Genomic DNA, 25,634 nt, shown 5'->3' with positions numbered 1-25,634 from the left:
CCATTGATGATCCAAAACAGTCGTAATATTTAATTAACGGAGTCATAATATACCAAATATATATTTAGGACTTTTTTCGATGTAAAAACTTCAGAATTCTCTACTTAACCTGTAACAAAACCTGAGGAAGTATTATCGCCCTAGCCGACGAAAAATCATCTCAATTTTCTAAAACCATCTCAATTTTCTAAATTCGTCTCCTTCCGTAGAAGTACCTCAGATATCAACTCTGGAATTTACTGATCTGCCAAAATAAATCCGGTAATTATCTGCTTTGCTAGAACTTTTTCCATAAAATGCTTCAGCGCTCGCCGATTCTCAAGCGTTCTTAGGCTTTCAGTTATTGCCATCAGATGGCGAGGGGTCAACTTAAGCCTCTTGTTGAGTATGGGTTTTCGCTGAGCAATTCGACTGAGCTAAGCCGGATGAGCTGATCCAAGCGTGTAGAATAGGCATATGGGACCGACAGAGGTAGCCGGCGGGCCCGTGGGCCACCCTACGGTATACGGACTATTGGCATATTGGTAGTCCAGATAATGCGGAACAAACCTCAGTGATATTAGACCCGCGCAATACACTTGGAAGTCAACAAATTGAAAATATGGGTGGGTGAACAGTACTTGGAACCCTTAAAACATGGCGTTCAACACGTTGCTAGCCAAGCTTCAATTTTGCCATTCATCCATCTTGGAGGTGACCACCCTTTTAACCTTATTTACAGAGTGTGAATAATGACGACACCCACCACAGTGTATTGTATTGTGTAACCGGCAGCGTGGAAAGTGGCTGTTGGGATTTATATTTCTCGTCATGCATTAGCAGAACGCAGAGTAGATTTGGTCATGATTTGCGAGGAGGGCAGTGTACATGTTGTTCATTTTGCGTTTCAGTGACTTTCTACAGCATCAGCCTCGTCATGGTGACCATATCGCTGGCTCTGTCTGTTGCCGTCATCAACATGTCGAGGACTCTTCGGTTGGTGAACGTGCCTTGGCGCCTGAAAAGCGCCCTCGGCGGAAGAATAGGCGTCTGCCTCGGCCTTGGAAACTACATCCGAATGGTGAGCTGCAGTTTCACTTGACCACTTCTACCGATTTGCACCAAATTCGTGCCATAAATGGAATCTCGTCAGAATGTAATTTTTTTTAGCAAATTGAAGGACACCCAAAGCATTGAAGTATTCAAATTAGAGTTATAATTGCGTTTTTCAATAATGTTACACATCAAATGAAGCACTCTTTTTCATCTTGTTTATTGCAGCGATGCGAAATTGGTGCAATTTAGAACTCGTGGTAATATTATTTTTTACCTTATTGCATTGAATCCGAGTCAAAAGTCTCAGAAATACAGTTCGCAATGAATGCCATTGATACACACTCATTTCCATAAGTATAAATTAGGGATGGGTCGAATAGTAGATTTCTCGAATTCGAATATCGAATTCGAATATCAAATCATTGCTCGAATATTCGAATACCTCGAATTTCGAATACCTCGAATACTAAACTATGAATGTGAGAATGTTTGACTAGGTCGCCTATGCAGCAGGAAACCCAAGATTTTGGTGAGTAATTGTGATTGCCTTTAAAGGATTCAAACAGGAATTTAGCTGATTAATGGAATATTTTACTTTTATGTAAACAATAGGATAGTTTCCTTCATCATAGAAAATGAAAGGCATAGATTGTGATTCGTTACCTACCATTGGTGTATTCATTATATACAAATTATTTGGTTCTAGAAATACCGGTCTAGACCAATGGCAATGGTCAATTTTATCCTCATTTGAAAAAGGCCAGATTGGCACCCATGTGATGCCACTCCACGTGACATCACAGGTACCTAGTTTCTACACGAAAGGATAGGAGTTTTACATCGTCTGACGTTACTAATGCATGCATGAGGCACACAGCTCAGGGAAACATGTCTTAGTAATCACTTATTAAAACTGGCTAAGGTCGGAAAGTTTTCTTCGTTTGATAAGGTAAGGTTTGGTAAGGTATCAGCGCTAAGAGCCTCGCCCAAGGTCGCCTCACAAGGTGGGAGGGGGAACCAGAAATGCGTCACACGGACCTTTCCCCATCATTCCCACTAACGCGTCGCGTTTTCGCACGATGGAAAATTTTCACTTTTAATTTAATCGCGAAAAATAGATATCGTCCTATAAAAATCTAAAAGCGTTAAATACGTACTTCAGGAGTATTAATATTTCGATTTAGGCAATAAAAAAATAAAAGGAAAACACCCTATTTGAGCATTACGCCAAAATGCTAAGCCCCCGTCGTATTTCTTCGTCTTTCCGGCATTTATTTTCCTGCGTAAAATGCTTAAATAAAGTCATAAATATGTCGTGTTTGGTCTTATTCTTTCTTAAATTACGCGCTTATTACTAATATTTCAATCCAATAAAAGTGTAATTTGTGCAGACACCTTTCGGGCTAGTAGATGACTCATGCAGCAGTTGACCTCCAGTAAGGGGGAAATTCGAAGCAGGTAGGTAGAAAAAGGTCAGCGGGTGAGAAAAGGGGGTGGGTGCGAGACAAGTTATTATTTTTCTCGCGTAACTTGATATTTTTTTCGAAGCTAAGGTCTTCGTAATACGATCCCTGCGCGAGGTATGATCTTTTGTTTGATATCGGAGAAGAGGATCGTCAGAGTGGGTGAGGCTGGGTGTGTGCTGAAGGGAGGGGGATAGTGGAGATCGTGGGAAATGCGCCAATGTCACCATCCCACGGCACTGAGTTCCTCCTTGTGGTAGTTTCATCTCCTGGGGAAGATTCAAAATAATTGCCTGTCGTTATTAGCCGCAAAGGAGACATGGTAAACACCTCGTCTTATTTTTATCAAAAGACGAATGCGGGAAAATGGTCAGTGGGGGAGAAAGAGTGAAGGGTGAAACGCGATTCTATTATTTTCCGGTAACTTGATATTTTTTTCGAAGCTGAGGTCTTCGTAATACGATCCCTGCTCGAGTCGGGACCTTTTGTTTGATTTCGGAGAAGAGGAAATCGTCGGAGGGGGTGGGGCGAACGCTAAATGGACGGGGATAGCGGATCGTGGGAAATGCGCCAATGTCACTGTCCCACGGCACTGAGGTTCTCGTGATGGGGGACACCTGGGATTTTCGGATTTTTTTCACCCGATCAATTTCGGTTCCCCACGTCGAACTCTTTTCACCGCTCTAACGGCTCTAACCCGCGAATTTGATATAGTTCGTAAGGTTGCCTAAAACGGCGCTGCATGCACTAAACTACTAAAGTTCTCCTTTTCCGAGCCAACTACCAACGACGAGCGAGCGACAGTGTATGACGCGAAATTCAAAGTATTCGAGGTATTCGAGACGGCACCTTTGGCATAACTATTCGAGATCTCGAATATCGAATACTTTCTGGTATTCGAGGTATTCGAGTATTCGCGGATACTATTCGCACATCTCTAGTATAAATTCCAATCCCGTTCACCGGATAAATGAATGTGGCGCCAATACGGATGAACTGAGGCACACTTTTGGCTCAAAGAGACGAGAAAAGAGTTTGCGTCGCGCGCCATAGACCTATGCGTCATGATAAATGACAGAAGAAGAGCGCGGGGCGATTGTCTTCCATCCAAAGGGTCATAAATACTCTACACAGGATTCCCCACTCCCATGGTTCCATTTATTCCCACCAGTCGCAATAAATAGAGGCGTTCCAGTCGGTAGGATGCAGGTCAACATACCTTTTAGCCCGCAAGAGATGCGCTACGCGTTGAATGTAATCGCTTTTTGCTCAAAATCAAGCTCAGTTAATTAATATTTAGCTTACTTTCATATCTAATAATTAAAAAGAGTTCTGGACTACTTTTCTCAAGTTCCATGTTCGATTTCCACCACCGGGATTTCTTTACATAGTTTGCTTCTGCTTTTTCTTTTTCAGAAACCTGCTATTCACAATTATATTAATGATTTTCACTGATAATTTTAATGCTGTGCGAGGAAATGTTTTTGTACACTTGCGACGTCTGATGTTTTCTCATGTTTTTCACACGGAAGTTTCCTTTGAATTGTTGCATTTTCGTGTCGCAATACGACGCATTATTAAGATACACATGTATTTGGTTTCCTTTTATGTTGCAATGTGATATTGTCAACTCATTCTTACTATTTATGCTTAGTTTTTGAATCGGATGTCGTTATCATTTGAATTTATAGTATCCTGCCGAGGAGGAAAAAAACATAACCGGAAAAGCTATATTCTTAGACGATTAAAATGGATAATTCTCATGATGGAAAAAACAAAATTTACCAATAAGACGTTTCTCTGGAGCCTATTGTTAGATGCGTGACAGCTCGCTGAGCGAAAAGATCACGTGCGTCTGACTGACCGTCCCCAACTGTGGAGGAAGAACCCATGTAAATCTAACTTTGGTTTAAATGAACAAGTAGCAAGCACATTCTATCCGTAGACATTCTCGTATATCCTCCAAAATGAACTCAAATGTGTCTGGAAGCAGCCTTTACATTCAGAAGGCTCCAAAAATTATTAAAAGGAGCACGTAGAACAAGAAACGATTGTAAGAACATATATCGACACATCAATTCTCATATCATAATTTAGAATCTGAGGAAAAGTAGGATATAAAAATAACTGGAATATATAAATGTTTTATAATAGTTGTTAACCATTATAAGTGAATATGTTTCAATACCTTCTTTTTACTTTACTAGGGTAATGAGATTCATTTAGAAGGAGTTAGCAGGGGTAGGTGTTTGAAATGAAGTCCGAAGTTTCTTGGTTTACTTTGTGGGACCTCGATTATATATCCGCTAGTGCTTATATTTCGCTTTATTTTGCCATTATTTTGCTTAATTATGCTTAAAATCTGCCACTGATCTGTTGGCATAAATGCGAAAGGCTACACATGAGCTTTGCCAATGCCAAAGCAAACAGCTACTATGAGTATAAAAGGTTCTTTGCCACCTATTGGCATGGGGAAGTGAAAAAGCACTCGCGCTGAGCCTGTCAGATCCATTGCGCCCGACGAAAGGTTAAAGCTTAACAGTATGGTTACAAACAATAATTATGATCAATATAAGTGTGATGGGCATATTGTTAATGTTTATTCTTAATCAATAATATTAGAAACTGATCAACAATCGTTGCTCTCAACAATCAAATCAAATATCCTCCTGGAATACATCGATGCAAATGGCACAAAGCAGTTATTCGTGTTTTTGACCCTATTTTACCAATTTTAAAAATCTGAAAAAATTAGGATTATACTTTAAGGGAGGGAAAACAACATATTTTTTTCGACGTGTCTATTGTTTCCTAAAATTTTAACTTTAATTTTGAAAACTTCAAACTTATGTAAAAGTTTAGTTAATTGTCAAAAAAGTTTGAAAAATATCAGGATGGTTGACCATAATAGTATTTACATTTTAAAACCAAGAAAACGATTTTACAAAGCTTAAAATTGGAGATATGGTTAAAAAAACTAAATCTCGTGTTTCAATTTTTTTGGGGGTTATTTTCCATTGTTGAGGCCTGAAACTTTGGGAAAACACATAATTTTGAATGCAATTTAAGTGTATAATTTTTATTTCTCGAAATATCAGGGGGCACTTTCCACCGTCTTAACCTGCTAGACCCTTTGTTACGAATCCGTCGGAAATATCTCAGATAAATGATAAGACTACGTCCTTTTCAGGCGACGGCCGAACAGCATGGCATCATGGGACACGATGACGTCCGCGAGCAGCCGTTGGTGGACGAGGCCGCGGACGACGATCGTCACATGATCCCGATGGAGCGACCCGAAACGGAGAGGACGCACCGATTCAGGCCCACAATGCACCGCGACTGGGTGCTGGTCGCGGCGGCCTTGGATCGACTCGCTCTGATCTTATACAGCCTCATCTTCGTGATCGTCGCAGCGGCGTACGTTTGAGCAGCTGAACACTTCGATCTGCGTCAATAAACGGCTTCGTGAGAATCGATTCTATCGGGTGTAGCTGCTGCTGCTGCTGCTCTCTGTCGAACAATGCCGAGATTAAACCGAAAGCCAGTGAGTCTCAGGAAAAAATATTCGAGTTCAGTCAGGAAAATGGTCTCGTATGAATTGTTACTTGGATAATTTGAGGCCACTGTTATCATTGTAAAAATATTGTAATCGGTATCGACACTGTGAAACATATTGTGCACCCACTATGAGGCTGAAAGTGTTTTTAAAGAGTTGTGATGACAGCACCAGTACAATATTTACGGTAACGATGCTATAAATAATTTTACATTTAATTGTTTTATATTTTTTGTCAGAGTAGGTAGTTTTAAAATGTTCTAAAATTTGTAAATATTATGACCGATATCACGAAATTTTTATAGAGTATTTTTTGTTTGAGACATCAATCAACAGATGGATCAAGAAGCGTGTTCGTGATTTTCTAGTTGGTAATTTAGGTGACGTCAGAGATGCTTTTCACGGCGTTTTGAATGGGCTGAACTGCCACGTTCTGGTTTGGAGGAACTAGTTGTTTGCAGAGACACGTCATGTCATCGCTTTTTTAGGTTTTCCAAATGTCCGCAGCACGGCGTTCGCTACAGAGCGATCCCTTTTATTCCCAGTGTTTTGAACGGAGCATTACAAAGTTCATCATTCCAGAAATCGAGTCATCTTAAATACTAATAAGTAGTATCTGCAAAGATGTCTCCAGTTTCCTCGGTGTTTTCTTCTTTGGTCTCAAATATCTTGCTTCTTGCCTCGCATTTTCACGGCATAAGTATGGAGTCAATGTTTTGCTGTATCTCAAATTTGTAAAGTTTTCCTTATGAAGACCTCATTCAGTTTTTTTATGTTTGAGAAACTCGAATTTTGTTAGAGTCCAATCCAACATTCTGTGAGTGTCTTGGGATAATGGAGTGAGGACGAAGTAGGTCACCAAAAAAGACAGCAAGATTGGTCTGGAGGGCGTCCTCTTAACAGAGCTTGATTATCCGTGAAGTTCGGATCGCTCTGCAGTCAGCGTCGCGAGTGGCGGTTTTGTAAACTCATTTCTCAAATGCGAGGTGGGAGAGAGTATATGTAGTGGCCAACTACTCTCTGAAATTCGCGCTTAAGAATTTAACTTAAGAGTTTGCTGCCGTGTGGAAAGAAGACATTTACCAGTGGTAATGTACCCAACTGCGCCCTCATTAAAGCAATTAAATGTATGGTTATCTTAAAGAGACTGAGCATAAAGCTCCTGTGATTCTCATTGTATAAAAATTCTCAAATGTATTAAAAATTCATAAAAAATTAGCCAAGTATGAAATACCGTATGAATAAAATCTGTTTGTTTTTGTTGTCTTTTGCCCGGAAAGGTATTAGAGAAATTTTTCAATGAAAGATGTCCTCATAAAATCAATCCGGAATTTGTGTGGCCTTTATAAATCAGTAGTGTTAGCAATAAGAAGTGGAAATCGGGAAGAAATTACTCTCTGATGTTGAGTTTTAATGACAAAGTCTCACGCTCGACACAAATGTTTACAATGCACGCATCACCATACATCATTTAATCGTGTCAGGCGAAGCATGATGGAACTCCTTCATGATGAAACAAAAAAGGAAAGACAATGGCAGGTTCCACAATTTAATAACTACTGCGACCGGTTTCGAATACATAGTATCATCATTAGGCCTCCATCCATTAGGCCTGATGATGATACTATGTATTCGAAACCTGTCGCAGTAATTATTCAATTATGGAACCTGCCATTGTCTTTCCTTTTTTGTTTCATCATACATCATTGAGCGGGGATTCGAGTAGCAGGCTGTGCGGTCGTTTTCCTTTGAGTCGGCGAGCAATGTCCTTCCGGACTGTATTCGCCGCAAAATTTCTATTCCACTTAATTCCTTCCCCAATGTCCTTCCCTGGTCTTAAGTTCGTAATAAATCATGGAAAATATTTGCCTCAGAGAAGATTCGTGGACCAAGTGTTGAATAATTCGCAATTCATTGGGAGTAAGAGATGAACATCAGCAAATATTATGAAGTATTAATGCATCCTACGTTGTAGTGCAGACGCCGACGAATCCGATTTTAGGAAGACAAGTATTCTCACGAACAAATTGGCACACAAATTGTACAGCATTCGGAATTCAGCTTCGAAGTTTTCCACGAAGAAATGTGTTCGCGATTCCAGCCCAGAAGACGCCAGCTCCCGGCGAAAAATGTAATGTAAATATAGCACTGGTGTGCTCCTCAGAAGTCTGTAACTTGATAACTCATCAACGTGAAAGATGTGCTCATTAGGTTATATTAATGAAATCTATCATTTCATGAAGCTTCGTTTATGTTGTCTGATGTTATTATTAAGTTTTGATCAAAGTTGTTATAAACTTCTAGGGTCAATTGCTGGGCGCTAAGGCAATTGAAAATTTCATAGCTTATCGTTTGAACACTGCCTGATGGAGTGACTACCATGTTTTTGTCATTAACAAATCCTCATTTTCATCTGGACGGGAGTTTGGAGAGGAGACAACATTGCATTTACAAGCACAAAGACATATGATGCACCAGGAATTCTTGTACACAATGCGCATGCAAGCGAAGGCTACAGACTTTATTCTGCAGTGTGCGTGAGTTGAGAAACGTCGACGTATTTATTAATGATAAGATGAGGTTGATTCGGAAAACGTTTGTGGATTGTATTTTCCTTTTGTTCCTATATCACTGCATGTTTTAGGAACTAGCTCAAAAGTGGCATTTATTATTGCTAATTGACTAAATTCAGGCAGCTCAATCAATAAAAATGGATAATTTTTTTTTCAGTATCATCGGTGATGGTTTACAATCCAAGTTGAATAGGATTAGGTTGTAAGAGAGTGTTCATGTGACACATAAATAGGGTAGCTGTCGGTCACGGATGCTTCCTCATTTTCTGCGGGGTGTGTGATTCCATCTCCTGCTCAAAAAACACTTAATGCCCTTAATGGATTGACTAGATTTTATCTAAGGAGTGGATTTCCCATATCAGTCCATATGCATGCTATGAAATTGAAGAAAAAAAGTCAAAAGTTAGATCTTCCAGAGAATTAGGAGAGCAGGGGTCATGGAGGAGGGGGCTGACGAAAGGGCTAACTCCTTGAAAAATCTGTAAAAGCCACTAGCTAATAAGCGGGAGAGAAGGGAGTCTGTGAGTAAATGCTCTTTTTGGTGGTTCGAGATGCGTGTTTTTTTAAATTATTTCACTGAATAATAATGTACTTATATCCTTTCCCTGTGGTCAAATTTTAAAGGTAATGTAAATGGGAAAAATATTTCTCCTGAAATCAGTTCCAAGGAAGAGGGTGCTTGCGTGTGTACTTTTCTCTGTATATTATGCATAAAGTGGACTCCTCTCCTCTTCTAGTGCATTTTCTCAGCGCTCGAATTCAGTCTGGCGTCACTGGGGATGAAGGTGCATATAATTTTTCAAATCGAGTATTGTCCATTTACGCGTCAGCAACGGCCTTCTGATTTCTGGGAGGACTTGCCAGAATCACGCTTAAGGGCGGGGTTATGTCACTCACAACCACATCTTGTTCGTTGCTGTGCCCCTGCATTTTCAGGTGACAAAAACTTGAAGAAACTTCGACAGCGGAATAATTCTTCAAGAGTCGGTCCCTTTCTCTAATAATTCCTTCTAGCCAATCAACGGAGAATATGCCTTTCCATCGTCCACTTACTTTCTCCTTTCGATTTTAGTGTGTACGGAGGTGTTTTATAAGAGGTGTATGCCTGCTTGTGTGTGCATCTTCTCTGAAAGAATGTCTGTTTGTCAGTCTGAAAGTCTGTTTGTGGCTCACTAAACAAATAACACCTGCCCCATCGTATGCGACAGATGTCATAGGTAAATCTTAACTAATTTTAGCAGAAAATCTGTGGCTTTTAAAAGAAGTTAAATTATTTATTCAGGAAGAAATATTCTCGTCAGCATTCACCTTTCAAGTGTTAAGTCTGGATTTTTATTTAAAAATTAGACGACGTACTGACAAGGTAGAAGTTTCAACGTGGAAAGTGGAAGGGTTTTAGTTTTTCGAAATAATTCTTATCTACACCTTAATTTCAACTTAAAATGTTTTGAAGAAAATCTGGGGAGCCGAGTAAATAATTGTTTTTCTCTATGACTTCTGCAATACCAATTTTTATTTTTATATATGATGAATAAATCTGTAACCGCAAAGACACTTGATTTAATGGACATGACAAGTTATGATGGAAGTGACATTCTGCTTGAAACACCAGCGAAAATTTCTGTTCAGATGGTAAAGTGTTATGGAGTGCGCTGCACCATCTTCAGCATTTCGAATGTCCACACTCAACAACTGACAACCTCAATGAGCCGGGATGTGCGCAAGTAAAGTTGCGTCTTTGCTCATATGGTGAGAAGGAGTTATTTTCTAATTGGTTCTTTAGGTACCACACCCGGTGAGAAGAGTTGTCTTCACAAGAACATGGACATGTAATGCACAAAAATATCTGCATCGAACATTCGCAGATGTGACACGGTAGAGGAACAGTTGGCGAACGCGTGTCGGAAAGCAAGGAAAAGTAAATGTCTCGGCCATTTTGAATTTTTTTGGGAGGTTCCGGGTGAAAAGTTATTGTCGCTATTTTCCCTTTGAATTATTTTTTCAGACAGTAAAATACGCGAGAAACTGATGTTGTGGATGAAGTATCCTTCGAGAAGTTAAAAACTTTGGGAATCGGATGACGTGGGTTACCTTCGGTTTTTCAGTGATGAAAAAGGAATGTCTTACCAGTTATAGTCGCTTTTTTTCTTCGGAATTCCATTTTCAGCCGTTAAATACGTGAGAAACTGTAGTTGTGGTTGATGTATCCGATGATGAGTTATAAAATTTGATTACAATATGCAAATTAACCTTTTTTTTACTACAATCTGGATTTCAGTTATGTAGAAAAAAAAACACAGAATTTATAGTCGCTATTTTCCCTTATAATTCCATTTTCAAGACAGTTAAATACGTGGAAACGGTTGTTGTGATTGATATATCCGTCGTAAAGTTCTGAAATTTGGATATAATATGCAAAAAAACGTGATTTATCAGACGCTGAATTACAGTGACATGGAAGGTATAACACAAGTAATAGTCGCTCTTTTCCCTTAGAATTCCGTTTTCAGAATGTAAAATACGTGAGGAAATGTTGTTCTGGTTAATGTATCTTTCGTTGAGTTATGAAATTTGGATGTGAAATGCAAAATGCCGTTTTTTTTATTACACTCGGAATATCAGTGATGTAATAGCTGTAACTAAGAAGTTATAATCGGTCTCTCCCCTTGGAATTCCGCTTTAAGACAGTAAAATATGTGAGAAAATTTTGTTGTGGTGAATGTATCCGCCGTTGAGCTATTACATATGGTTATAATATGAAGAAAAACGATCGTGCATAACACCCGGAATTTAAGTTATGTGGAATATATAACTCGGAAGTTATTGTCGCTCTTTTCCCTTAGCATTCCGTTTTCTGACAGTGAAATACCTGAGAAATAGTTGTTGTGGTTGATGTATCCGTCGATGAGTTATGAAATTTGGATACAATATTAAAGTTGACGTTAATGTGCAGGGATATAGTTGCTGGTTTTGGTTTTCGATGCACTGTATGCCCTAATGTTCCACCCGTTTTCTTTTCCACGAGAACGTCCTAGAATGGAAATTTTCCGTCATCCTCCACCCCATTGTAAACTTCATGTTGTCGTTGATCCCATTCAAACCATTATAAAATTCTTAAAGCTTTCCCTTGCGGTGCCTCCAAGTAACAAATATGTCGTCGATATATCTGACCCAAATCTTAGGATTATGAGCGCCGTTCTGAATTGCTGTTTCTTGTATGTGTTCCGTAAGTAAATTGTCCCATGTTAAAAATAGCCCTCCTTGGGAACCCGTAATAAGAAAAAAACAATCAACAACCCACCCCTCCAACCTCCGGCTCTCCTCCCCCCACCACCTGACACATATACCTATGTGTATCAATTCAAATTCCCAACTTTTCATAATCCATTGAGAACGCGAACAGCATCGGTCGGGAAACGTGGGGGACACCAAGGAATTGACGCGGCGACACAGCCCAAAAGTTATTATTCAAAATTCGCTCGGGGTGTTGTAATGTGAAATAATTAACTCAGAGGTTAAAGTCGCTCTTTTCCCTAAGAAATCCATTTTCAGGCAGTAAAAGGCGTGAGAAACTGGTGATGTGGTTGACAGGGGCGCAGCTGGGGGGGGGGGGGGGGGAGGGTAAGTCTACTAATACCGGGCTGTGTAGGGTTATGGAATACCCACCAGGATAAGTGGTAGGTGCGAGATTAATAAATTGCGGAATTTTAAAGATAAATGGTTCAAAATGGTGAAATTTACGGCATTCTGAGGGATATTTAATTCATCCTTGCACTATTTTATTAGTAATATCAATCCAATCAAGTAATATGTGTCAAACTTAAAAATTTCTCTGAGCTGTAGGGTTTTTTTTTTATCCAAACCCTCGCTGCGACTCTGGAGGTTGATGCATCCTTCTTAAATTTATGAAGCTTGAATATAATATACAAATTGACGTTTTTGTAATACACTCAGAATTTTAGTGATGTTAAAGGTATTACTCAGAAGAAAAGTACATCTTTTCCCTGAGATTATAATAATAATTTTCAACGGTAAATAAGTGAGAAACTGTTGTGGTTGACGTTTCCGTGGAAAGGTCTTGGCTATAATATGCAAAATAACGTGTTCGCTTTAAACTCGGAATTTCGGTGATGTTCAATGTACAACTCAGAAGTTATAGTCTATAGAAGTATAGTTATAAAGTGTGTGCTTCGGTCATCGAGGAGAACCTGCCTCAATGCCTCATATACCACGCGCCAGCTCGCCGTTGCATTAACGCCTCCGAATTTTCGTAACTACCATTCGGCGGCATTGTATTCTAATACAGTCCAATTTTCACCTTTTGAATATTAAACATGTCTTCTTCTTCTAAGTAATCAACCCTTGGGTTGGTTTGCAGCAGTCTCTCCATCTCTGTCTGTCCTCCGCCAGCCTCTTCAGCTCTAGGTAGCTGTTGCAGCCCATGTCCTTCATTACTTGGGTGATATAGCTCAACCTCGGCCTTCCTCTGCCGCTCTTCCCCTCCACAGTGCCCTCTAAAACTGTTTTTACCAATCCATTATTTTGTCTCAGTAAATGTCCAACCCATTTACTTCTCCTTGCAGTTAGAATACTCCACAGGTCTGCTTTCACTCCCAGTCTTTCCAGTATCTCCTCATTCGTTACCCGGTCTACTCATGAAACTTTTAACATTCTACGGTAGCACCATAGTTCAAAAGCATCAATTCTTTTTTTCTCTGCTGCTCCTATCGTCCAAGTTTCACTACCATAAAGCATTATGCTCCACACAAAAGTTTTGAGTAGATTCATCCTAATCTTGATACCCATGTTTTTTGAAACGTATATCTTTCTCTTCTTGTTGAAAGCTATTTTTGCCTGTTGTATTCTGCTGCTTATTTCCCTTTTGCTTCTGGCATCCGTGATGATCTTGCTTCCTAAATACGTGAATTCTTCTACATTGTTCAGCTGTGTATTACCCAAAGTTATATGTGCTGGTATTCCTGTTTTGCTTACAACGAGTGTCTTGGTTTTGGTCCTGCTTAACTTTAGATTGTATCTAGCCAGCGTGACTTCCATCTCCCTAAGCCCTTCTTGTAGTTGGTCTTTACTTTCTGCAAAGACTGCTAAGTCGTCCGCAAAACATAGTTTATATATCCTCTGCCCATGGACCTTAATTCCTGCTTCCGGTAAGTTACTCTCTGCCTCGTCCAGCGCTCTTTGTAGGTATAAGTTAAATAGCGCAGGTGACAATGAACATCCCTGTCTCACTCCTTTTCTAATTTTGGCCTGCTGTTCATATTGTCCAAATCTCAGCACTGCAATTTCTTCTCTATAGAGACCCCAGATAATTCTTCTATCTTAGTAATTTATTTTAGCTTCTTTCATTATGGTAAAGAGCTGCTTCCAATCAACACTATCAAAAGCTTTTTCAAGATCAACAAAAGCTATGTAGGTGTTATTTTCTTTACTCAATCTTTTTTCTAATATGATTCTAATGGCAAGTACTGAATCTCTGGTTCCTCGTCCTTTTCTAAATCCAAATTGGTCTTCGCTGAGGAGAGTTTCAACCTTATCTTCAATCCGGCTTAGTACAATGATAGACAGTATTTTAGAGGCATGTGTGACAAGGCTCAATGTGCGGTATTGTTCACATCTGTTGGCTGATGTTTTCTTTGGGATTGGTATCATTATACACTTTTGGTGGTCTGAGGGAATGTCACCTGTTTCGTAAATCTCACACACTAGTTGATATAGTGCATTATGTATTTCTTCTCCAGTCATCTTCAATAATTCTGCTGGTATGTCATCTATGCCAGGTGCTTTATTATTCTTGAGTTTTGATAAACATGTATAACATGCAAAATGACGTGTTCGCATAATACTCGGAATTTCGCTGAGGTGGATTGTAAAACTCAGAAGTTATAGTTGTCCTTTTCCCTTGGAATTCCGCTTTCAGACGATAAAATACGCGAACACAGTTGCTATCATTGATGTACCCGTCGTAAAAGTATGTTTTTTGAATACAATATTCAAAATGACATGTAAGTACTACTATTAGAATTTCATAATGTGAAAGGTATAACTTAAACGTAATAGTCGCTCTCTTCCCTTGGAAATCCGTGTTCAGACAGTAACATGCATGAGAAACTGCTGTTGTGGTTGATTTATCCTCCGTAGAAATATAAATTTGTGGTATCATATCCAAAATAACGTGCTTGTGATACAGTTAAAGTTTCTCTTTTCCCTTGGAAATCTGTTTTCAAACAGAAAATACACGAAAAACTACTGTAATGCTTGACGTATCCGTCATAGGGCTATAAAATTTTGATATAATATGCAAGTTGACGCGTTTGTCTTACAATCGGAATTTCAGTAATGTTTATGTATAGTTCAGATGTTATAATCGCTCTATTTCCTTAGAATTCCATTTTCAGATAGAAAAATATGTGGGGAACTGATATTGTGGTTATTGTATCCGTCGTAGAGTTATACAATTCGAATGCAATTGGCAATGTTTTCGCTTATGTATTACACTTGTGATTTCAGTGATGTTTAACTCAGAAGTAATAGCCGCTCTTTTCCCTAAGAATTCCGTTTTATAGAGTAAAGTATGTGAGAAACTGTTGTTGTGGTCTATGTATCCATCGTTGATTTATTAATTTGGATATAATATTTACAATGACATTAGCTCAGAATTTCAGCGATGTGGAATTATAAAATAAAAGTTATAATCGCTCTTTTCCCATAGAAATCTGTGTTCAGACAGTAACATACGTGAGAGGCTGTTGTTGTAGTTTATGTATCCGTCGTAGAGTTATAAAGTTAGGATATTATATGACGTGTTTGTATTACAGTCTTAATTTTGTCGTTGTAAAAGTTATAGCTCAGAAGTTTAAGTTGCACTTTTCCCTTACAATTCCGCTTTCAGACATTAATTTACGTGAGAAACTGTTGATGTGGTTTATGTATGTGGTCGTACAGTTATGAAATTTCGACATAGTGTGGAAAATGAGTTATTTGCATTTAACACGTAATTTCAGTGATGTAAATTGAATAACTCTAATGTTAAAGTCGCTTTCTTCCCTTGAATTCCATTTTCAGATAATGAAATACATGAAAAACTGATGCTGTGGATGTTGTATCCGTCGTAGTGTTATGAAATTTGGATATAATATGCGAAATGACGTGTTTGTATTACACTCTTTATTTTATTATTGTTAAATGCATTTATCAGAAGTTTTAGTCGCTTCTTTCCCTTAGAATTTCGTTTTCAGACATTAAATTACGTGAGAAACTGTGGTTGTGGTTGATGAATATGGTCGTACAGTTATGAAAATTTGATGTAATGCTGATAATACCTTGGAATTCCGTTTTCAGACAGCAATATACCTACATGACAAATTGTTTTTGTGGTTCATGTATCCGTGGTTGAGATATGAATGTGGATCTAGCATGCAAATTGACGTTTAGTTATTACTCTCGTATAACATTAGTCAAAAAATCAGTTTTCATCTATTTTGCTGTCTGAAAACGAATTCCAAGGAAAATAGCGACTATAACTTTTGAGTTAAATTACTTTTACATGACTGATATTCCAAGTATAATACAAACTAATACATACATACATTTCATTATGCATATTATAACCTAATTTCAGATATATATGACGAAAACGTCAGGCACAACAAAAATTTCAATTTATTTTTCTGTCCGAATACGGAGCTGCAAGGGCAAGAGCGACTATAACTTCTGAGATATGCATTTTACATCACTCAAATTATTTGTGTAATACAATACTTATGTCCAAAGTTCAGAAATTTACAACGATGACATCAGTCAGAAAACCTGTTTCCACGTATTTTACTGTCTGAATAAGGAATTCCAAGAGAAAAGGCGACTATTAATTCTGGGTTATACCTTTCACATCACTGAAATTCCTATTGCCATACAAACATGTCATTTTGCATATTGTATCCAAATAGATAATACTACGATGATATCGTCTGTCACAACAACAGTCTACGACGAATACGCCCTACCAACAACCCCTACGACGAATATATCAGGTAACACAATAGTTTCCACGAATTTTACAGTCCTAATACCGTATAGGAAGATAAATGAGCGACTATAGTTCTATGTTATAATTTTTACATCACTGAAATTCCTAAAGTAATACAAAAATATCGTTTTTCACATTTTATCCAAATTTCAGAACGTTACGCTGATTACATCAGGCAAAATAACTGTTTAAACGCATTATACTGTCCGAAAACTAATTCAAAAAGAGAAGAGCAACTATAACGTCTGATTTATAGCCTTCAAATCACTGCAATTTCTAGTGTAATAGAAACTAGTTATTTTGCATATTATATAAAAATTTCAGTGCGATACGACGATTATTTAAGTTCCAACATATCTTTAAATGTCTTTTACTGTCTAAATGACGAATCACAAAAGATAAGATATATTACAACTTTTGAGTTACACCTGTAACATCACTGCAATAATAGTGTAACAAAACATGTCATTCTTCTCTTAAAATATCCAATATCAGAACTCTACGATGAGAATATCAGCCAAAACAATATTTTCAACGTATTTTACTGTCTGAATACGGAATTACAAGGGCAACATAAAATAATAATATCGAATAAAACTTCTGAGTAATTACTTATGTATCATTGAAATTCCTACTGTAGTACTTATATGTTATTTTGCATATTATATTCAAATTTCAAAACTATATAACGAGTATATCAGTCGGAAGATCTTATTCAATGTATTTTACTCTCTAAATGCGGAATTCTAAGGAAAGATAGCAATTACTACCTCTGACCTTTCAAATCACTGAAAATCCTACACATGTTAATTTGCTAATTATATCCTAATTTCAAAAGTATACGATCATATACTTTTGAATGCACTACAAGTATATATTTTTTATTTTTCAAAATATCTGGGGGCACTTTTCACCATATTAACAAGCTAGACCCTTTCAGACTCCTAAAACGAGGGCATACCTCTACGACAAAAACATATTAACAACAACAGTTTACACTTATTTTATCCCTTGGGATAAGACCGACTACACCTCATGAGTAAAGATGCGCGAAAATCGCAAATGCGATAAATGCGATATAGATGCGATGTGCGCAAATCAATGCAACGTAGATGCCATGACTGGACTTTTATGATATTTCTACGCAAATTTGCCTTTTCGACAGCGAAATTCGTACATTTTGTGCCGAGCGCAGTTTAAACGCTTATAAGTATCAGTAAAATATTTTCACAACTTTCAAAAAAAGAGCAGAAACATTTCCATTCATACGTATTGTTTTATTTTTCAATAACCCAGCCACAGCTCGTAAATACCATAATTATGGCCGGATTTAAACCAGATAACTTTTAACAAATTAACATCATACATTCACACATTGCCTATAAGTATAAGTAAAATATTTTCACAACTTTCAAAAAAACATCGCAAATATTTGCATTCATTCGTATTGTTTTATTTTTCAATAACCTAGCCATTGCTCGTAATAACCATGACTATGGTCGGATTTTAACCAGATAACTTTTACCATATTAAACACAAAGGGCATAGCCGGATAAGAAGGTGAAAAGTCCCCCCTCCCGGATTTTTCCCGTACTTGGGGTATGCGATTTGGGATCAAATAAGACAAACCTCCCCATATTTCCATCCCGCTATGTGCCCACCAGGGCCGGCTAGATCGAAAATACGCTTTTCACTCTTTTTTAAATATCTCGGTCAAGAATGCATATTTTTTAATGCGGTTTGCGGCATTTAAAACCTTATTTAATGACACATATTTTCAAGTTTTTTTCAAGAACTTCGGGCGGGGCAAGAAGATATGGCGTCGATTTGAAAATTTCAAATGCATGTTTTTATAAAATTTTCTTGAGAGGGCCAAAAAGAAAAAACGTTTTCTGGAAGTGTTTTTGAATACCTTTCGGCTGGCGTATTGAAAATATAACTTTTAGGTGGTGGAACATCGCGAAAAATTCGATTGAAAATATGCGATTTTGGCCATTTGGCTCTAAACTCTGACCCTCCATAACACCTATTTTTAGTTATTATAGTATTGTACCGATTAAAGTGCTCACCACAGGGACAGAATTGTATTGATACTGGTTCCAAAAACGCCTTCAGGGCCCTTAAAAACGCCCAAGTAGGCTAAAAAGAATTTCCCTACTTCCAACCCCCTCCGTCATTCCTTTCAATGAGAATTTATTTAACTTCCTCAATGTCCTTATCAGGTATAAATTCATTGAAATTACCTCACCTATGCTAAACTATGTGGATATCATGACTTTATGATAGCTGTTTGCTGAAATGAAAAAAAATATGGGTTTCAACTTTTTCCAAGTTGGCATACAAATAAAAAAAATCTGGTGAACAGTAACTAGCCGAAAAGATGAATTTTCACCATACAATTTTATATTGACTCCAGGATGTCAATGAAAATCGCTCTTGAGAGGTTATTCGTCATCCTCTGAATATTCATTGATGCATGTTACGACGTTTTCCGTCAAAACAAATGCTAGTTAAAATCTTATTTGATATTACTTAATAACATCAAGGTCTTGCGATTTTATCTTGGTACTGCCCGTAGGATAAATAATAAATTGTTGCTGCTATATGAGCGCAACACTCTATTCTTCTATTCCATTACCACAGTCACAGAAATATCTCAATATGCTGCCCCATACGATGCCATTCGCTGTAATTATATTCTAAATAAAAATTATAGTTCGTTATATTTTAATGATATATTTCCTTAATACTAACAATACCCACCCGTCTTAATTAAGCCACGAAATCACAATTTATTCAATTCTTTAGTCGTTAACTGAGCTCGCATGCCTTTCAGCGTCGGCATTAGCACGCCTAACTCTAAATCATCTTCTAAATAATACTATAATAACTAAAAATAGGTGTTATGGAGGGTCAGAGTTTAGAGCCAAATGGCCAAAATCGCATATTTTCAATCGAATTTTTCGCGATGTTCCACCACCTAAAAGTTATATTTTCAATACGCCAGCCGAAAGGTATTCAAAAGCACTTCCAGAAAACGTTTTTTCTTTTTGGCCCTCTCAAGAAAATTTTATAAAAACATGCATTTGAAATTTTCAAATCGACGCCATATCTTCTTGCCCCGCCCGAAGTTCTTGAAAAAAACTTGAAAATATGTGTCATTAAATAAGGTTTTAAATGCCGCAAACCGCATTAAAAAATATGCATTCTTGACCGAGATATTTAAAAAAGAGTGAAAAGCGTATTTTCGATCTAGCCGGCCCTGGTGGGCACATAGCGGGATGGAAATATGGGGAGGTTTGTCTTATTTGATCCCAAATCGCATACCCCAAGTACGGGAAAAATCCGGGAGGGGGGACTTTACACCTTCTTATCCGACTATGCCCTTTACACTTTGCCTATGAGTATCAGTAAAATATATTCACAACTTTCTAAAATACAGCAGAAATATGTCCATTCATTCGTATAGTTTTATTTTTCAATAACCCAGCCACTGTTTGTAAAAACCATAATTATGGTCGAATTTTAACCAGAAAACTTTTAACACAAATTCACACAAGGCCTTCTAGTATCAGTAAAATATATTCACAACTTCCAAAAATACAGCAGAAATATTTCCATTCATTCGTATTTTTTATTTTTCAATAACCAAGCCACTGCTCGTAAAAATCATAATTATTGTCGGATTAAAACCAGAAAACTATTAAAATATTTAAAACACAAATTCACACATTGCCTATAACTATCAGTAAAATACATTCACAACTTTCAAAAATACCGCAGAAATATTTCCATTCATTCGTATAGTTTCATTTTTCAATAACCCAGCCACTGCTCGTAAAAACCATAATTATGGTCGGATTTTAACCAGATAACTTTAAAATATTTAAAACACAAATTGACACTATGCCTATAAGTATTTGTAAAATATATTCACAACTTTCAAAAATGCAGCAGAAATATTTCCATTCATTCGTATTGTTTTCTTTTTCAATAACCCAACCACCGTTCGTAAAAAAAATTAACTGTGGTCGGATTATAACCAGATAATTATTAAAATATTCGAAAAGCGTATTCAAACGTTGCCTATGAGTATCAGTAAAATGTATTAACAACTTCCAAAAATGCTGCAGAAATATTTCTATTCATTCGTATTGTTTTATTTTTCAATAACACGGCCACTGCTCGTAAAATTCATAATTATTGTCGGATCATAACCAGGAACCATTTTAAATATTTGAAACACAAATTCACCCTATGCCTATAAGTATCGGTGAAATATTTTCGAAACTTTCAAAATAAAAGCAGAAATATATCCATTAATTTGTATTGTTTTATTTTTCAATAACCCAGTAACCGCTCGTAAAAACCATAATTCTGGTCGAATTTTAATTAGTTCACTTTTCAAATATTTAAAACACCAATTCGCACTATGCCTATAAGTATCAGTTAAATATATTCAAAATTATAAAAAATATAATAGAAATATTTGTATTCATTCGTATCGTTTCATTTTTTAATAACCCAAACACTGTTCGTAAAAACCATAATTATGGTTGGATCATAACCATTAAACATTTGAAACAAATTCACACTATGCCTAGTACTATCAGTAAAATATTTCACAACTTTCAGCAGAAATATTACATTACAGACATTACAGCAGAAATATTTAGATTCATACGTGTTGTTTAATTTTTCAATAACAATCCCACAGCTCATAAAAACCATAATTATGGTCGGATTTTAACCAGATAACTCTGTCAAATATTTGAGACACAAATTCGCACTACGCCTGTAAGTATCAGTTAAATATATTCACAACATTCAAAAATACAGCAAAAATATTTAAATTCATTCGTGTTGCTTCATTTTTCAATAACCCACCCACTGCTCGTACCAACCATAATAATGGTCGGATTTTAACCAGATAACTTTTCAAACTTTTGAAACACAAATTCACACCATGCCCATAAGTATGAGTAAAATATACTCACATCCTTCAAAAATTCAGCTGAAATATTTCCATTCATTTGTATTGTTTTTTTTTCAATAACCCAGCCACTGCTCGTACCAACCATAATAATGGTCGGATTTTAACCAGATAACTTTTCAAACTTTTGAAACACAAATTCACACCATGCCCATAAGTATGAGTAAAATATACTCACATCCTTCAAAAATTCAGCTGAAATATTTCCATTCATTTGTATTGTTTTTTTCAATAACCCAGCCACTGCTCGTAAAAACCATAATGGGGAACTTGCATGAATTTTTTTTATTTCACAGGCGGACAGAAAATTATTTTCTGAATACAACAAAGAAAACCGCATGTTTATCTGAGTTTTCCTTCGCGAGATATTTAATGATAAATATTACGAATTTTAAAGCGCGGGAAAAACTACCTCACCCCCCAAGCCACTGCCGACGAAGCCTCGATGACGTCAAAGGTGCCTAAACATCACGCGAAGCTATTGTTGTGATTGTTTGTAATAGTTGCCAGCAGTTGTGAAAGCTTCGTTTGTTAGACGTGTTGATTATTTTATATTTAAAGATAAATATCCGACGATAGAGGCTTGGAAGCCCTCATATTTTGCATTATTTATAATATTAATATCTGAGTACGGGCATAAAATATAAAACTGGTGCAGTTAAACCAAAAATTATATAATACCTAAATAACATCGTTGTAGGAGTCTGAGCCACGGCCATTGGAAGGGGGATACGTTAATTGTAAGTTGATGTTATCGACGGTATATCATTCATTTAAGTATGCAATTAGAACGATTTTGATGTTTACTGATGTCCGCTTAGCTTTTATATACAATAACTTCATCCGTTTATTCGTAGGTACCGGAGAATTCGTCGTTTAGGACTGTCTGTGCTTGTATTATGGGGTGAATTCCAGTCAATGCAACTTTTGCTCGCTGATTGGAGATCTCTAGGAACATTTTTGTGCCAAAATAGTGTTATTTTCAACGTGACGTCTCCCGTTAAACTACTGCTAATAATCACAGTGTCAGTGGTTGAAATGCACAAAGTTTGACAAGGTTGAAAAATATCGGCCAAGAGTTGTCAGTGTTCCATCGTGATTGAATTGTAAAAAGTGCTATTACGCTATCGATAAATGTCTAACAGTAGTGTAAAAGTTGTCAGTGGCGTGCTAATCTCCGTTGTCACAGTAGATATGACATTTCACGATCACGCTATTGAAATAAAAACTGTGTGTGAAGTTTGTTATTCCATTATTTCAACGAATAGTAGTGAGAAATGTCACCTGTGTCACTTGTGTGGGCTAATTTAAGGGTGAATCAGTGAATAAATAGTTGTATTCATCATAACGAGTTCTGTTATTGTAAGTTGTATGTGATGAATATAAGAATGTGACAGTGACATCCAGTTTTTGATAAGAGTATTTGCCTATTTCCCGCTATATTTTTATGGTATATGCTAGTATATTGTTTATGGATTTACCTATATTATTGAAATAGGTTGTAGCTTGTGTGTGTGTTGGCAGCGGAACCGATCGCGATATCACATGTGGATTGTGTGCAGACTGTTTTGCTGTGAATTCGTACCGTAGGACGGATAGGACTACCTTCTCCGCTAATCGGGCGTTGCCAAATTCAACAGCACAGCTTACGATCGTTATCCTCCAGTATTACAAGTTTCTTTTACAACTCGATTTGCCGCCAACGTATAGCAATAATTTGTCTTAGCAAATTCCATGAGGGTCATGGCATCAATTTTTGGTGTCCTAAAAAAAGGCTGGTGTCCTAACATCCCATGCCACACGCCTTAAAGGCGGCTTGCGGGGTATTATGTAGACGTAGATGAATTTCAGGTGTACTATTCGAACGAGTGGCAACGTTAATATCCATTTTTCTGATAACTAAAACACACGAAGTGAAACGCTTGTACTTCATCATCCCGATGCCGCGTTATTAATATCCCAAGTAATAATCTAGGCACAATAGCAATAGGAAAACTTGCCCAAGAATAACAGAACAAAATAAAGTGATGATGAGCGGCTAAATACTCCCTCAAAACAAATTTTACACCAAGCGCTTAGCGTATTTTCCAACTCCCTGCGGTTGTTTAGGCACCTATGACGTCACGCCTGGCCTCGGCAACGCTCGGGTGTCTTCGCGCAGTGGTCGGCTCAGAGAAATTTTTCTCGATTTTAAATGCAATATTTTTATTTCTTTTGATGTTGAATGGAGAAACTGAAGGTATTTTTGCGAGCTAATGTATCCATTTGACCTATTCAAAATAGTTTTTAGAGCAATCTACGACCCATGCAAGTTCCTCATTATGGTCGGATTTTAACCAGATAACTTTTCAAATATTTGAAACACTAATTCACACTATGCCTATAAGTATCAGTAAAATATAGTCACAACTTTCAAAAATACATCAGTAATATTTCGATTCATTCGTATTGCTTTATTTTACAATAACCCAGCCACCGCACAGTGGGCGGAAATCGGAAAAAGCCGGACAAAATTACAAAATGGCTTTTTTTGAATTATAAACTTGAAACTTTGCGATAATACTAAAAAATGATTGAACTTTATGGATATGTACTTCATTTGACATAGTTCCTACCCGTTACTGATCACGGATCACGTTTTTATGGAAATTTGTTCACGTTTGAGAGGCTCAAACGTGAACAAATTTCCATAAAAACGCCCGTCTTCAATTTTCTCTGAAAATCTTCCAAAGTAGATGATGAAGTTATGGGTGGATTCTTGCGGAATAAAAAACCACATAATCTGTTGGCATGTTTTTTTTTCGTTAATGTTCCGTAATATTAAAGTATATCATCGATAAATTGTTACCGTGTAGTTACAAAATGGCGGACACTTTTTTTCGACGAAGTTTTACATTTAGGTAGACTTTCAAATGGTTTTTCGGCAAAGTCACGCTATGAGATCATTCTTTGAAGATTTTTTGAGGTGCTTATGCAGTTATCTTTGAAATAAGTTTGCGTCGCCGGAAATTACATTGATTTTTCGATCGCGCGGCAGGGTTTGTCTCGGCGCGTCGGGAGTTGGTTTAGCCGCGACGCGGTAAGGTTATTGAAGCTTTACGGGTTTTAACGCTCAGTATTCACCGTTTTTATGTTTTGCTTCAAGACACCGATTCTCAAATGGTCTATGGTGAAGACGTTGGTGGTTTTTCAGCCGAGGTAAGTGCACGGTTCATTGAAGTTCATTTCGTTTTCTTTGGATACGATCGAAGACCATGCTTCTATTCTAAGCGTTCAAATCTCGAAAAAGTGAGTTGTTTTCCTGGGACTCATACAAAAAGACCTACCAGAAAGACACCAGCTGAGACTCTTATACCTTCTTTACTCTCCGTTCCCTGACCCCCAGGATTCTACTGCGAAAATGGTCGTTTTATGACACCGCGGAGCGGAGCCTTTGACCGTCTTAACGGGGTATTTTCACGGGAACTTCTAGGTTTTTAAAATGTGTATCATACCCTCAGTTCTACTTTGAATTGTAGCTTACTCGTGTCTGTTACACACTTACCACATGTTCTTCCCCGTGTACTCATTAGGACATTGGATAACCATGGATTCGAAAAATTAATTTTTTTATTTTTCAATTGTACTTAGGCTCCTTCCGCCATTCATATGAAAATGCCTCCTCGAAATATTACACGTCTTGGTATCTATAAAATAATGTTTAAATTGGGGAAAAAATCGTGCACTCAGAAATATAATATTCTGCATTATTTATGGCGGGGGCGTAATTTAAGACAAGACCCTGATGCTCTGAAATTTCTCAATGACTTCCTCAATATACTTCCTTCCCTTCAATACTCATCTTATAGCCATACCTTAAGAAATGGGCAGAGAGTTCTCGAAACAATGATCGATTTTTGTGTCGGTACAAAAATTGACTCGATGAATCCATAACATTATCAGAATTTGTTATGCATCACTTAGCCGATAC

At 37.3% G+C, this 25,634-nt stretch overlaps 1 protein-coding gene across 1 annotated transcript in view; it reads left to right on the top strand.

Annotated features, from left to right (window-relative positions):
• LOC124156999 (acetylcholine receptor subunit alpha-like 1) overlaps nucleotides 1–7,304 on the top strand; it is a 120,777-nt gene extending 113,473 nt beyond the window's left edge. The window contains exons 8-9 of the mRNA XM_046531451.1: nucleotides 891–1,060; nucleotides 5,689–7,304. Of these exons, the coding sequence (XP_046387407.1) occupies nucleotides 891–1,060; nucleotides 5,689–5,928 (410 nt within the window). The 3' untranslated portion in view covers nucleotides 5,929–7,304. The remainder of the gene's footprint in view (nucleotides 1–890; nucleotides 1,061–5,688) is intronic.
• Nucleotides 7,305–25,634: the final 18,330 nt, after the last annotated feature.

This window comes from Ischnura elegans, chromosome 4, assembly GCF_921293095.1.
Source record: "Ischnura elegans chromosome 4, ioIscEleg1.1, whole genome shotgun sequence".
Classification (NCBI taxonomy): Eukaryota; Metazoa; Arthropoda; class Insecta; order Odonata; family Coenagrionidae; genus Ischnura; species Ischnura elegans.
Note: the sequence above shows the minus strand (reverse complement) of the source record. Positions and strands in the feature narration are given on the sequence as shown.